General features: G+C 44.8%; 1 protein-coding gene across 1 annotated transcript in view; it reads left to right on the top strand.

Annotated features, from left to right (window-relative positions):
* Positions 1 to 15,090, top strand: part of LOC126531723 (uncharacterized) — a 243,792-nt gene that overhangs the window by 221,200 nt on the left and 7,502 nt on the right. The window contains exons 2-3 of the mRNA XM_050179408.2: positions 10,179 to 12,352; positions 12,860 to 12,927. Of these exons, the coding sequence (XP_050035365.1) occupies positions 10,179 to 12,352; positions 12,860 to 12,927 (2,242 nt within the window). The remainder of the gene's footprint in view (positions 1 to 10,178; positions 12,353 to 12,859; positions 12,928 to 15,090) is intronic.

Genomic DNA, 15,090 nt, shown 5'->3' with positions numbered 1-15,090 from the left:
AAACGCAGGTTGGTAGTCTGCAAGCACCAATAAAGTAGAACTCGCTCACTAATTGACTCACATTTTGAGATGGCTCTTCTTTACAGTGTCTTTCACAATCATTCTCCGAGCGCATTCCATGTAATAGTTTAAAACTGCAGTCCTGAAATTTATCGCCACGTGGACCTCTAGGTGCAGTTCGGCGCCGTTTGTTACGCCGGAGATTGCTCTTACGTGACGCAACTGCCGCAGTGAATATTCTGTCACACACGTCACATTTCTTTTGGCGTTTCTCCTCTGTGCAAGGAAGTAATAATTTCTTGGCATATTATTTCTAGATCTTAGGCCGAATTTACAGAGCTTTTCATTCTTAAGTGTTTTTTTTTATTGGATGGCTGCTTGCGCTAATATGTCTAAGATCAGAATTCACTGGCACATTTTTTTAATGCAGTTTTGGCGTAAGAACGTTTTTGTGAATACATGCCCTGGACATTTCATCGAATGAATGAATGAATGAGATTTTATTATTAGACAAAATGCCATTCAAATAGATATTGTAGGGAAGGAGGTCTCCAGGTCAAAGACTGTAATGGGACCTCCTGTACAGCGTATAAGTAAAAATATAAACAACAGTTGCAACAATTAATGTAAAATATTTAAAATAGCAAACTGAGCATTGGTTTAAGACCGTACTAATAGAAATAATATCAGCTACAGATATGCAAATACGTGGAACATCTGTAAATGTGTACAGCAGATAAAATACGTACTATACTAGAAAAAATAATTATTACATTCGACTAGTTACAACAAAATATAGCAACAGTGCTATAGAAGCAACTATAATGTCATTATGAAAGTAAGGGGATAATGGCGCGTAACCAACCGAACCCTTCTTCTTGCACCGCAAGTGTTAGTGGAGTGTACATTCGGAGGGAAGAAAGGGGAAAGGGACATAACTAAGTGGTTGCAAATGATAATATACAGGTATGGTTCTTGAGTTTTCGTTTAAATTCAAATTATTTACATGGCATAATAGTGCGAGGTAGTATGCTTCAGAAGAAAAGGACGGAAAATGGACACTGTGTTTACCATACTTAGTGCGTACCTTAGAAAAAAATGAAATTATCGTTTAATTCAAATATGGTAAGATTAGTATTTCTTAGACAAGCTCGAGGTAGAAGATTGTTGCAGTGAGAGTTATCTAGTCCTCGGTATAAAAACGTACCAAGATAAAAGTTATTAAGTTGGTCTACAGTAAGGATGCTATAGTTTCGTAGTAACTGTTTAGCATTGAGCTGGTTAGAACTAAAACTGGTTATTCTAACAGCCTGGTGTTGGAAGACTTGTAATGATTGTAAGTGGGTAGCATACGTACAGCCGTGGTGATTTTGTTATGATCGCTTTTGTCACGCCGGGCTTGCCAATGGAAATTTCAGTCCAAGTAGAATGAGGTCATTACGCATAATACACAGACTTGCTATCCATAAGGTGCTGGTTTAGCCCTGTGGGTAAGACGCTTGGGTTATGAGCGTGGGGTTGTTGTTTCCAAGCTCAGGTTATGTTCCAATACTCGCCGCAGAAGGCACAGTCGACTGCTAAGTGGACAGCGGTCATTTTAAGTCCCGTTCTTATTCTCGCAAAGATGTCAAAGCAAACAGCTTTGCGAAGGCAGCATCGAAGTAAAAAACGATGCAAGCTACTTTCCTGACAAAACAAAATGACGGCTCAGCAGGGCGCTTGGAAACTCGACGGGGAGGTCGTCTGCCCACAAGAAAACGTAGACACGCTTTCCTATGCCCTTAACGTAAGTCTCATTGTGTTTTTCATAAGTTCGCAGGCGCAACGATTTAAAACACAGAAATAATCTGTGCTTTTCTCAATTTTTTCGTTGTCACCACGTGGTGACGTCACGTCGCGCAGAAGCTTCTTCTCATAGAGGAAGTAAAAATATAGGAGGAAGCATTACGTCACGCAGCCAGCCTTGGTAAGCGAACGCTGCACTAAGCCACAGTGGTGGCCCAACACGTGACCGCTTGATTCGACATCGCGGAGCAAGAATCGAGATTTGCTGAGGCGTTTGGTTTCCAGTAGCCATGCCAGTATTTTTTATTCGATGCGCGCCTGTTCAGCTGCCCTGCCGTGGCTCTGCCTGCAGAGTGGGAACACTAAAACCAACCGCACAGTGTACGTGCGATCGCGTGTTGGGCTACCAGGTTTGGCTTCATTCGCGTTGTGAAATGGTTCCTTCTATCTTTTTCCTTCCTCCATGCGTCTTCCAGACGACTGGAAACGTGTCCCATTACTTGACTCCGAAGCTGTCTCCTTAGCTGTCTACGTGGACTGTCTCTGATGCTGGCCAGAATTGGAACACACCCTCACTACCGCTAGCGTATTAATGCGAAAGCATTATATGCCCCATTACGCGAAAATCAGCGGCATGAACGATCGATGGTAGCAAGAATGGCCGGCGGCGCAGAGTAAGACACGTTAAAGATGCTCGCGTTGATGTCAAATTTCTCAGGGAGGTTCCTGTAAACAAAGTATATTATTGATTCTGAAAAGAAGATTTAGTATATTTCAGTCTGGGTGGGAATCGAGCTCGGACCTCCGGTGTGCGAGACTAGCATGCTTCCCCGACGCCACCTGTGGCTCCACAGTTCTGGCTCACTGAAGATGTGGCTTAGTGCGCACATCACTGGGCACGTCACGCAGCAGCCAATGGGGAGGAAGTGGCGCCACGTCTTGATTGCAGAAAATGAGCGCGCTGCCTCGCACGCGTCACATGTTATTCGCATTTAATTGGTGCTGTGTACTGCGATGGACTCTCGAGGCCATGTTATCAGCGTATAACGTGAGCCGGTCTGTGGCCAATAAATACGCAAGCACAAATACCGAATCAGTAGAAAAAACTTTAATGCATGTCTAAAAGATCAAAGTTCGGCAGATCAAAGTGTCTCTGCCGAACTTTGCCGCCTCTTCGGCAGTGGATGGATACCTTCTATATATGTTGGTATGCGATGCCACATTTGTATTGCATATGTGTACAACTAGTCAATTTTTTCGGTGATCAGCTTGACTCGTACGCTCACTTTCAATCGCTTTAGCCGAGCCACGCGCTGTTTCTCGTCATCGTCGAATTTCGCGATACCCTGCGCTTACTGCTTTGCGTCCAAATCACCGTCAACGCCGCCACATGCCGGTGTTCCGCTTCTCTCTTTCCTTTCTTGTTTATTCTGTTCTTCTATACACAGAAGAACAGAATATAGCGTTTACAGAGACGAAGTTAGAACGCAGGCGATAGCTTGCGTGGACAAGGATGCGCGCATAACATAGGCTGCCGAGAGCCAGGGTGATGTGGCGTCGTGGCGATACCCTCTCTCCTCACGCAACACGTGGCGCGCCAGCAGGGGTCCCTATTCGGCCGCTATGCTCCGTCGAGGCGCCCACGTGACGTAGCGTTCCAGCCAATGGAAATTAAGGTGCTGTTTCGCTGCTACAGACGCCGACTCTATCGCTTAATGGGTCATGTGATGATTTCCTTTGCAAAATCATCAGGAATTTCTTGTCAGGTGCACTTTCTGCCGTTACGAATGACTTTAGTTAATATACCGCTATCATTTCCCCTACTTCAAAAAAGAAACTACTATCTTCCATTCCTTACTTATGTCATTTCCGCACTCTAGTAATCTTTCTCATGATACAGTATTTAGCTTTCTTCATTTTGTTAGAAAGTTGACAATCTTTTATACCGGCTAGCCAAATTGCCGTTAAATGGCCATAGTTTAGCTTTTTAATACAGATTATATTTCTCGCGCATCAAGGCTAGAAGCTTATCTGACAGCCAAAGATTCTGTGCCGATGCAAAATTTGTTTCTTTCTTTCTTCGCGGGTGTGGCGGTCAAAATACGATTTTAGTGCAGATAAAAAGAACGAGATGGCCGTTTGTGGATCTTCTATATCTGCTATAGCATACCAATCAGCATGGCTCAGTGAATCAGTGAAAGCTTCTTTGTCAAGTGTTAGTATAAGTGGCTTTGACTTAAGCTTCAGTACTCTGAAAGCGTAAGAATATTGGATATTGATCTGACAGATTTTGTAATTGGACACATGCGCTTGGTAGAGACAACACATTTTAAAGCGCGTGTTCGATGAATGTACAATCCTCATAGTTAGTGCACCATGTAGGCACTTGGACCAAGAATTCGTAAGCGAAGCTATTGAAGAAATTTGAATATTTTAAGGCGCAAGTAGACGGAGCTTTCTGCAAGGGTAATGTTAATATCGTCTAAGATCATTACGTTTTTATTTTCGCTTGGGGGGGATACTCAATACGTCTCAAAACAAGACGCAGAAACTGATCACAGAAGACGTAGTCGAGACATACACACAACCAATTATTAGATATTTGTTGTCCGCATAAAGAAGGTCATCTTTAAGTTCAGCCTTTACCGCTTCACAGTTACCTACGTTCAGAAGGTCGTGCCTTCTTCTTTTCGTGAGAGCACTTGAAATATAGATCGCTGCACCGCCATGACAGCTGTACTGGCGATCTGAGTATTCTGCTTCATAGTTAGCAAAGCAAAACAGGTTCTGTTCGTGTTTACTTAACGAAGTTTTGGAGATCCCAATAATTGAGCATGTGAAATAAAGTGTCGTAATTAGATTTGAAAAGCCATCATAGTGTCCGCGTAGACCACATTAGTTTAAGTTAGTGATAATGTATAGCGCCCACCGACAGGGCAACGTGGGGGCGCTTTGGTCGGCGCTTGGAGGAAAATAAAGTTGGGCGGCGCGTGCTCGAGGCGCGAGATCGGCACGGCGCAGTGTCGTTCTAGAAGGCGGCCACGTTGGTCACCGCAGCCACCGCTCCGCTTGCCGCCTTCGCTCTTCTCCCGAATGAAGTGTAGGCACGACGGCACGGCTAATTGGCCGCCGTCGCGTCCTCCTGCAGTAGATTTTTAATTATTAGGCATATTTACTTAGATTGGTAGTTGTAAAATACGACGACTTTGTGTTACATGTATGTAGTCGTTTGGTGGCGCCCCCTTAGTGCGAGACTTGTGCGCGCAATAAACAGAGGTAGGGCAGGGCGGGCCCTCACAGCTTCACCGCCAGCAGGTATGGTCGTGCGTCTCAATACTACATGTTGAGATTGCGATACTTTCTGAATGTCTCTTGTGATACGATTTTTCAAAGGCGAAGGTCTTTCCATTGGCATCAGGCCCACCGAACCAACTTAGTAGATGCGCAGTTGCGAAATAATGCAGTTAGCGTCACCCTATAAATGAACACTTTTTTTCTTACTTTACTCTCTTGTACCACAGCTCTTTCATGCTGTTCGGCTTTAAAGCTTCAGCTTTATGGAACAGCGTCCATTTTCTATCAAGCCTTTGCTCACTGTTTCATTTTTAATCGGGTATATGAGTAAACACAATAGAAACAGCTTTACGGAGTGCTAAAAGTCCTCAAAATGTTCTCAAATTGGAATTTTTGTTGGCATTTCATCGCGGAAGGAAGGCCTGTCAGTTCTCCCTACGCCTGAGGTGTCTGAGTGACTTTCTTTTTTTTCTGCTTTTCTTTCTTTCATTCCGCTTGCAAAAGATTTGATATTACGCAGTAGGAGCTAGAACAATGACGGATTTGGTCATCCGCAATGTTGGACAATGATAACAAATATAATACATCTTAACACTATAGAAAAGTTATTAAATGTTGCGTAATACAAGAATAAGAGAAGAAAAATTTGTTTGATTAAATATTTTCCACGGCTTATAATGTCAGTATTGTGCCGCTAAACTAGAAAATTTGCAGGCACAGCTTTGCATCAGCTTGCACAGGGTAGGGTTGATTGGAGATGGCTGGGAGAGGCCATCGTCCTGCAGTGGCCATAACAATAGACTGATGATAATGATACTGATCTTAGGGAATCGTGATAAAGGAGTCCCGCTACAGTAAACGTCTCGTGCATGACTCGTCTCGACGGTGGGGATACGTTGCGTCGATATATTGATTCAATTCTAACACACTTCCGTCGACAGTCGTTGTGAGATGGCATCTGCCGCAATCGTTTTTTAAAGGAAACGAGGACAGAGGTTCGCACGAAGATGGAGGTTTGAGGTGATTAACATTAGTAAATCAAGTGATTTGGCTGACGAAGACAAGTCCTCCTGTCCAGACGTCGATTTCAGCGGCATCTGTGTTCGCTCACTGTATGGTAGCAGTTTGACGTGCGTGTGCGTTAATTGCGCCCGGTACGACTGTCTATCGCTGCTCACCGGTTGTGTACATGAACCTATCCGCCGCTACGCCTGCTATTTCATTCCTATGCCATTCGCGACAACTTACCTTCAGAGGCTTCGTTACGTGGAAATGAATTTCAGCGTCCTGAGAATGGTGCGCACGGCCACACGTTCATGCTCGCCTCAAATGTTGAACCTTTGCTGCAGGGCACCCTCGTTATCAGATGTACACAATTCAAAGAGAATCCTGGGCTTAAGCTGTGCCTTCTTTTTTAGCCTTCTTATTGGTAAAAGAACTTAGTAACGTGAATAGGATAGGGGCGGCTAAACAAAAACTATAGGGCTTAAAATAGCCACTACTGAGAACCTACAGCCGTTCGTACCAGTTTGGTTAAAGCATACAGCTGCTGGGCTGGATAACAGAGGTTATTTTTTTTAATTCTAGTTCATGCACCTATAGCTCGAAGATACCGTTACTCGCGTCATTGCAGATATCGGTGCCCAGTGCAAATTGATCGTGCCCAGTACAAGCACTGTGGATGTTTATTAGGTGAATGAGTCTCAGCACAGAAGGAGTGCCGTAGAGACAAAATCTTTAAGCGGAACACAAGTCACGTTTACATATTTTTTTTTTTTTTTTTTGGGGGGGGAGGATAAGTGCAGCAAAGTCAGTCTTCTTTACCCAAAAGATAACATCCATGAAATAGAGCAATGTACTTTTACAAAAGACAACCATATACTGATCGTCGTGTTGTAGTACATAATATGGTTGGAATCTACAAATACGAATGTGCAAGGAAAGCGCAAAATCACGTGTATTGAAGATACCAACGAAAGGCCGAGCAATTTGATACAGCGTAAAAAGATTTAAGCTTCACTACAGGCTGTGAACAGAAAGAGTATGGGAAGAATGACATGTATTCAATTGACGTTTGTTTCTGCAGGGATCAAGAAAAATGCTGTATTTTTCTGCCGCAGCGTTCAGCTTTTGAAGCAACTCATTCTCCCTATAGAAACGATTTTTAGTACCGCATCGAAAGACGCGAGGCTGGTTATCCGTTTCTGGCGCACTTCTTCTTGCCATTGTACTGTGAGCGTGCACGTTTTCTTGGCATCGAACCAGGCGAAGAAAACAAGAAAGCCGTGTTCGACAAAATGTCCCGAGAGGGAATGTTTTGAAAATGCTCGCCTGCCGTCTCTATGGGAACCAAGCATCAGGGGGCAGAGCTATTGATTGTCCATATATATAGTTCACGCCGCCAAGCAGCCGCACTTTTCTTGGCTCCTCTCTTCTCGTCTCGATGGCTTGATGCTTTGTGAGGCCCGCATATATGGCAGCTTGCGAGTGAATAGTCCAGTTTGCGTTCTTCTTCTGACCAGTCTACTTTTTTATCTGTTTGCTTGCGCACGATATGCAGTAACACTGCTCCATCCTTTCAATATTTACATTCATAGGGAAAATGAGCATTTCTTAGACCGTGTATAAACACGCGTTTGTGGGAAGAAAAACAGAATTACAGTTTGATCCAGTGGGCGGGGCTTCCAGTAACTGAAACTGTTGGTACTAAAACTTCGAAACGTATAGAGAGATGCTCACAAAATAAAAAACTAGGACGTACGGTAGGGCGTGATGCTTTCAACTGCGATTTTATCTGAACGGAACTACGACTTTGCTCATGTGCACATTGTAATTTATTATCATCACTTGCTGTTTTGGTCTATACATAATGCAATAAAGAAAACAAGAAAGGAAAAGAAAGGAAAAGTGTATTCATCTAGTATTTTTGCGTCCAGTTTATCATGGGATCTATTCAGAATTAGACCTGTTCACAATTTCCTACAATGCCTTTTCTAATACCGCATGATGAAGTCATGCCGGCATTGTTCCCATACTACGATTAGATGTGGTCATTAGGAAATTATATGTATATCTACTTCAATGTGTCCACACCCCAAAGGCTGGTGGTTATGACATACCACGAACTGTGCACCGCGTCCTTTGTGTTCGCCCACATCACGTGTGCGAATGGAAGGCGTTGGTTGATTCGCCGCCCAAAATCGGTAATAGGCCGCTAAACCGAGACTTTCTCCTTGGACCTTGACTAGACTGTAAATCTAGTTGAAGTGCGGCCATTACTTGCATTCTTGCGAAGCATGGGGTATGAGTGGCGGGTGTGAAAGTTAGATATGACAAGAGACATTTTATTCAGACGCTTCGTTTTCGGCGTCATTTTTTATTGCTTTCTATTTCTCACCTTCCCTTTACTTCGATGCAGAGTAGCAAGCTAAGGAAGTTAACCTGAGGCAAGCCGTTCTGCCATTTTTTTAATTTAATATCTCCCTACCAAATTTAATATCTCCCTAGTACTTGCAAATGGAGGCGCTCAAAAATTCGTGGGCTATATTTTTTTTATTGTATGTCTCTGGTGTTTCATGTCATCGTTTTGGCGTTAGAAATGTCAGCTGGGAAAAAGCATCTGTAATGCCATTATTTGAGACTTTATAGCGTTTAGTGGTGCTTTTCACGTGTGGACATGTCACCAGGGGGAAAAAGTATTCACTACTCGATGTCGTCCATGCGGCTGTTGGTGAAAAGGCGCGTAAGACTGTTAGTAGTTATTTTCATCTTGTCGCATTTTGTTTAGTGTAGCTCCAAATAAATGCCCCGCCTAGAGAAGTGCTACAATCATGGAATGAAGAGGTGGGTCGAGGTATATGTCGTGCTGATAGCGCGAGATGCACTTGTAAACTCTTTCGTTTAATTTCCTTTCTTCATTATTTCGTTTGGCGAACCATAAAAAATAATATAAAAAAGAGGCATTAACAGTTTGACCAATTGTCTGAGCTTTTTATCCGCTTCACTATATTGACAAGTGATAACTTTACCAGACGTGGTTCGTATTACGTTTTATATAGTCCAATAAAACAAGTGAGCTGCAGACAGTGGTCTTGGACAACTGTGACCAGACTTCTGTAACCGTCAGTTCCAAGTTTCTTGAAATTCATGTAATATTTCTTTCTTTACACATTTACCTGCACTAAACCTGCGATAAACACTGCCGCGAGTGCTTGAATTAAGTGAGTAGAATGTCCGAGGAATCTCAACTCGATCCTCCTTGTGCTGTATTAGGAGCCAATGTAACTTTTACAACATCAAGACATAAAAATACCGCGACGTTCTAAAATTTGGTTTGCGGACATTTTGAGTTGAATAAAGCACTTGCACACGTGCAGGTCGCACAGGAGAATGATTTTTCATTGCTCTAGGAAGGTTGTGTCAGCAAACACGCTGCCTCTCTCCCGCTTTAACTGCATTCGTTTGTGCGTGATTATTTCCTTGTCTTCATGATAATTTATGGCGATGAACGCTGTTGGCTTTTGACATGAGAAATAATGTGTTAATATAATTTACATGTCCTCAACGCGCAGTTTCTTTAAAAGGTCTCCAATAGCTCCACCACTTTGAGATGCCTATGTTCACAGTTTGTACTGAGCGCAAAGCCCTGTTCACACACAATACAACGTTTAGGCAAAATTTGTATCTTGATATAAAACATCTGATTACAAACAAACATGATGCTGAATGCACAGAGTAGTTAGTGCGTAAGTGATCTTTCTCATTGGGCCGGCCGCCTTCGCTAATGGTATGTACGTCATCAGCATTGATCAAAACTTTCCCTTACTAACAATTCTAGCTTAATCGCTGTTTGAGAATACGAGCACTGATAACTATCGCTGTCGTAAACTTATCGCAACAGCACGACGTTGAACGCGCTGATACCTATTTTCACGAATAAACTTTGTTGCATTAAACAGCCTCATCTTGTTAAAATCTTGAGCAGGAACTATCGCATAATAATATTATTAGAGAATCTGTTTACTTGCAATAATTTATCTCTCGCTAAAACAAGTGAAAAATGACCGCTGTTCATGTCACATTCCTTTTGCTTCTTCTAGGAACAGCTGAGGTTGAGCCGACCGCTACTTCGCGGAAGGACGTGATACCGGCTGGGCAGACCATTTCTGCAGAACATTCTAGCAGGAACGACGTTTCGAACGAAGAGGCAGGAAGCACTCCTGCGACATCACCGAATAATGCGCCCAGCGTAGCTGCCAGCGAACGAACCGCTCTGAACTCTACGAGCAGCAACAACAACAGTACGAGCAACGGGGTCACTGTCGGCACCTCGACGGCGTTGCCTCAACAGGCGTTCAGCGCTGCTTCCACGGCTCAAAACCCAGACCCCAAGCTGGCTACGGCCACGTATAAGAGTCGCGATGAGCCAAAGCCGCAACCGACCATCCACAGTTCTTCGTCTGATAGCACTACTGCCGCCACTCAACATGGCATCGGTGTCCTGGCACATGGGCAGGAAGACGGGTCTAGTCAAGTCACCGAGGACGCTGTAGTGACCGGACGCAGCAATTCATCAACAACACAGAAAACGGTTGCTCCTACCACTGGGTCTTCGATTTCCACGGCGGCGCCGTCTTCGGTTCGACCAGAGACGGCAACAGTGCTGATCAGGCTAGACGAAGTCGCATCGTCGCTAGGAGCATCGCCTACATGGCACGGACCACATTCTACCGTGACGGCGCCTCCCAAACTAAAGAAACCGCCCGAGAAGACTAAAACGACTTCCTCTTCTGTCACTCCTCACCAAACAGCCGCAGCAAAGGAAGTAACACCGTCACCGTCTCGAGAAGTAGCTAAAAACACTTCGTCATCCCCTCCTAGCGGCGCAGCCTCTGCAGTCGCCGCGATGACAAACATATCAGAAGGAGAAGAAGTAAGTATTACCGTGATACCAGAACAAGAGGATCAAGTATCTAAAAACGAATCCACGTCTTCAGGACATGGGAAAGCCGTGACAGAGAGGTTCAAGGAAACCACAATAACAACTGATAACGTAGAGAGGTTAGCGTCAGCGAGTACGACTACGACAGTGCGAAGCCAAATTTTTTCATACGTGAACTACACGGATGAGGATGATGCCGCTGAAACAGCGCACGAAAAGTCCTCTACTGAGAAGTCCAATGAAACGGAAAAGGCAACCAATCTAAAGACCATAGATTTTCACGAATACTCAACAAGAGAAACTCACCAATCGGTTCTCGCTCCGCTCCCGGCGGCATCTCAAACGCTCCAGCCAGAAGTTCCGTCCACTTTAGGTGAGCGGAAGAACGCCACACTCCACTCTCTCCCTGAATTTCCTGTGAACTTATCTGGCCTGAATAGCTCTACTTCGGTCGTAGTAAGTGTCTCTTTCTCCGGCGATGACAACGAAGCCTTTGTGGCCACCAAAGACAATGTATCGTTGCCCAATATCATGCCAGAGCCATCTCAGTCATCAGACTTGCGGAACCTCATTTCGAATTACAATATTAGCTCCCCGAAAATTGGCGAAAATTTCACTTCAGCGAAGAGCTCCAACGGATCCGGTCATGTTTCAGTTTTTCGCCCAAGCTCTACTCAGCACCGTAAGTACAGCCCTCCGACGAGGAGGACGACGGCCGCACCATCGGTGAGCACGCCCAGCGTTGTCGCCGCCAAAAACCATCACCTTGGTAGAGCTGGTCTTCACTTACCGACGCGCAAAACCACTCCCGGTGCGCCGGGCTCTGCAACACACAAGCCTCACTTGGGTCGCAGCGGCACTCGTGCTCCATTCGGCAACATCGGTAGCACGCGGCGCACGACGCTTGGAACCAAGGCCACGATCCGACCGCTGACGAAGATCTTCGACCGCGCGCGCACACGGCCGCACACTAAGGCGACAACACCACGTCCCAACCGGGGACCCCGTATTCGAATCACCACCGGCAAGCCGACGCGTAAGGGCTTCCCCATCGGGCCGAAGCCGACGCTGGGAAACGAGACAAACTTCGACCTGGACGCCTACACTCGCCTTCTGCACATCACACGGCGTCCATCGCGTCCTCCGGAGCCGACATGGCGCACGACGTTCTTCAACCTGACGGATCCAACGCCAGCGCCCAATGAAGTCGAGGCGCCCGTCATACGCGTGGCTGGCATTGCGAAGATCGTCGAGGGCTGGGAGTGGTCGCCACTGCTCGGTGATCATAACACGCACGAGTTCCGCTACTTGGCCTACACTATGCGGCGAATGGTCAGTATTTGCTTTTAGTGTTTGCATTTTCCCGCCGAGATATATATTTTTATAGAAGTTTTCTTTCGCAAGCACTTTAGAAGCTTAACTTTGTGATGGCAGTTTTTCCCTCCGTGGGTTGTGAAGAGGATGCGTTAGAAGGCAAGGGTTCGTAGCATCGATGGCAGTCGCACACTAATCAGACAGATATGTGGACGGAGGGAATAGAACTCGTATACAAAGCATACGTTGATTGTTAAAAGACAAGGGGTAATAAAAGTTTATTCAGAAGATACCGTTAAGACATCTGTGACAGCCGCTGTGTTGCTTTGGTACGTTCAGTTAGTAGATAAATAAACTTATCAGTTGGGAACACACAAGCAGTTTACACTGTTTAGATTGTTTAGTGTTTAGATTTGAAGTTTCCATCTCCCCCCCCTCCCTCCTTAACACGCATACGTACACAATTTTATGACAAATAATCCACATCATTCACTTCAGCTGTATGTGTTCTCTTTCTCTCGACAGCTTGCATCAATTTTCCGCAGGACTTCTGAAGGAAGGTACCTTTACCGTGTAGATATCGACGGATTCAGGTGAGAATAGAAATAAGCTTTGTGCCTACCTTTATGTATTACAGGAAAAACATGATTTTCCTTCACCACAAGCAATCTCAGCTGCGTGTTTTCCTCAACACAAAAGGCTCATACTTGCTAACTACATCTCTTCTTTGGGCGGTCTCTTTCTGCTTGCCCGCACTTTGTATTAATCAGTTGTGCTTTTTCGTTAAGCTAATACGAGTTAAACCTAATACAGTTAAACGAGTGAGTTCTGCAATGCTTCGCATTTCTGTGCATGAAATCAGCGATGTAGCCTACACTTTGGTTTACTAGTATCCTCTGGCGCGAAGACCCTCCCTCTGTCCCGTTTTTTTTTAAAGCAATCACGTCGGGTTCAAGTGATTCTTCCTTGAGTGTTGTAGCCGTAGAGGCATTACCATTCATTTCATTACATCTCTTTTGAAATTACTCTGTGCATTGTGCGCGCGGTGAACTATAGTCGCTAGGGAATGTCACCAGTGAGCCAGCATACCGCTCTGCTGATGCACAATTCAGTTCAGAAAGTCGGTTTGTTTTCTTACCGCCCGTCTGCGGATCCTCATCGAGTGACGACTCATGAAAGCATACCAAGAAATACAGATAGATCGAGACTTGCGCAGCCGAGAACGAAACAGGTGAACCCGCGCATAGCGCTTAGCGAGGCGCGAGAAATTACGACCTAATGTTGGTAAACTCGGTGCTGGACGCGAGAGAGACATCGGAACTCACGATGGTGCGATGGTTGGTATGAATGGGCGTCCGTCAGGATGTCACAAGAAAAACGAGGTTTTTTCTGCGCTTTAGTTACTTATCTAACCCCGGAGGTGTTTCATTTGTCTCTTGACTCATCAGAGCGTGTGCGCACACTGAAGAGACTGACTTCACCCTTCTTTTTTCCTCATTTGTGCTCTACATTCCATCATGCCGATCATGACTGCTTCTTCTCTCCTTATTCTTTCTTATCTTTCTCTTGCCTTATGTTCTTCCCTCCATACGGAAGAGCGAACCGGGTGCCACCTTAGTTAACCTCGCTCCCTTCCGGCGTTATCTCACTCTCTTCGTTTTCTGAAAACGCAGGTGCTTTTCCGTTTCTCTGAAGTTCGGTGAATTTTTAGCTCTGAATCTATGTTTGTTTCATCCAGTCAGCCTGTGGCACAGACGAAATTCAGTTTTATCTGTTTCCGCATTATCTCGTTTCCAATGATTTCATTCGTTTTCAGATTCATACTTCATAAATGTAAGGCTGTTTCTTCGATACCACGCACATCTCCGTCTGAAAAGCTCGCTCCTTCTATTTCGGTTTTCTCCTAGGCACACCTATTACACCAGCACAATTTTATCAGCCCGAGAGAAGAATCTTTTATTTTAGGCAATCACTAGCCTCTCGATAGCTGTTACTTTTCGATTATGTCGAGTGTTATCAGGCGGTCTCTATTAGTGATGACCTTTTTTTTCTTCTTCCCGTTGTATCATTCATTTTGCTAGTCTTTTTTCCTCTCGTTCTTCCTTTCTATTGCTCGTCTTTTACTGTAGTGCCTTTTTTTTCTAGAAGATGTGAGCTTTCTTTTATTGCATTATTGTAAGCGCATAAATCATGGCTTGTGTATGCCATGTGATTAATTTGGTTTTACATCTGTGATTACTAAATTTGTTCCGACCGGGATATTTTTAATCAAGCCGAATACAAATGCACGAGAAATACGTGAGCCCAGATATCTTTCCTGACTTAGAAATACCGAAGAAATAAAATAAATAACAAAGGAGAGGGAAATTTTTACAGAAATAATATTTGCTTCAATGCATGCTATGGCAAATTGGAAGGCAGTTCGGCTGAACAGCCGTAGCGAGAAGCGAAAATATTGTGACAGGTTCTGGTTCGCTGTCATCGGGTTATTGAAGCGACATGTTTATTATACCCATGGGCCTTTTTCTTGGTCGCCAGGCTCTAAATATCGCAGTAAACCACCACCACCACCACCACCGCCATCATCATCATAATAATCATCATCATCACCACCACCACCACCACCACCACCACCACCACCACCATCATCATCATCATCATCATCATCATCTTTTGTGTCCACTGCAGGACGAAGGCCTCTCCCGGCGCTCTCCACTTACCTTTGTCCTGCGCCAACCGATTCCAACTAGCGCCCG

This window comes from Dermacentor andersoni, chromosome 5 (genome assembly GCF_023375885.2).
Source record: "Dermacentor andersoni chromosome 5, qqDerAnde1_hic_scaffold, whole genome shotgun sequence".
In the NCBI taxonomy this organism is placed as follows: domain Eukaryota; kingdom Metazoa; phylum Arthropoda; class Arachnida; order Ixodida; family Ixodidae; genus Dermacentor; species Dermacentor andersoni.
This window is presented reverse-complemented; position numbering and strand designations above follow the sequence as displayed.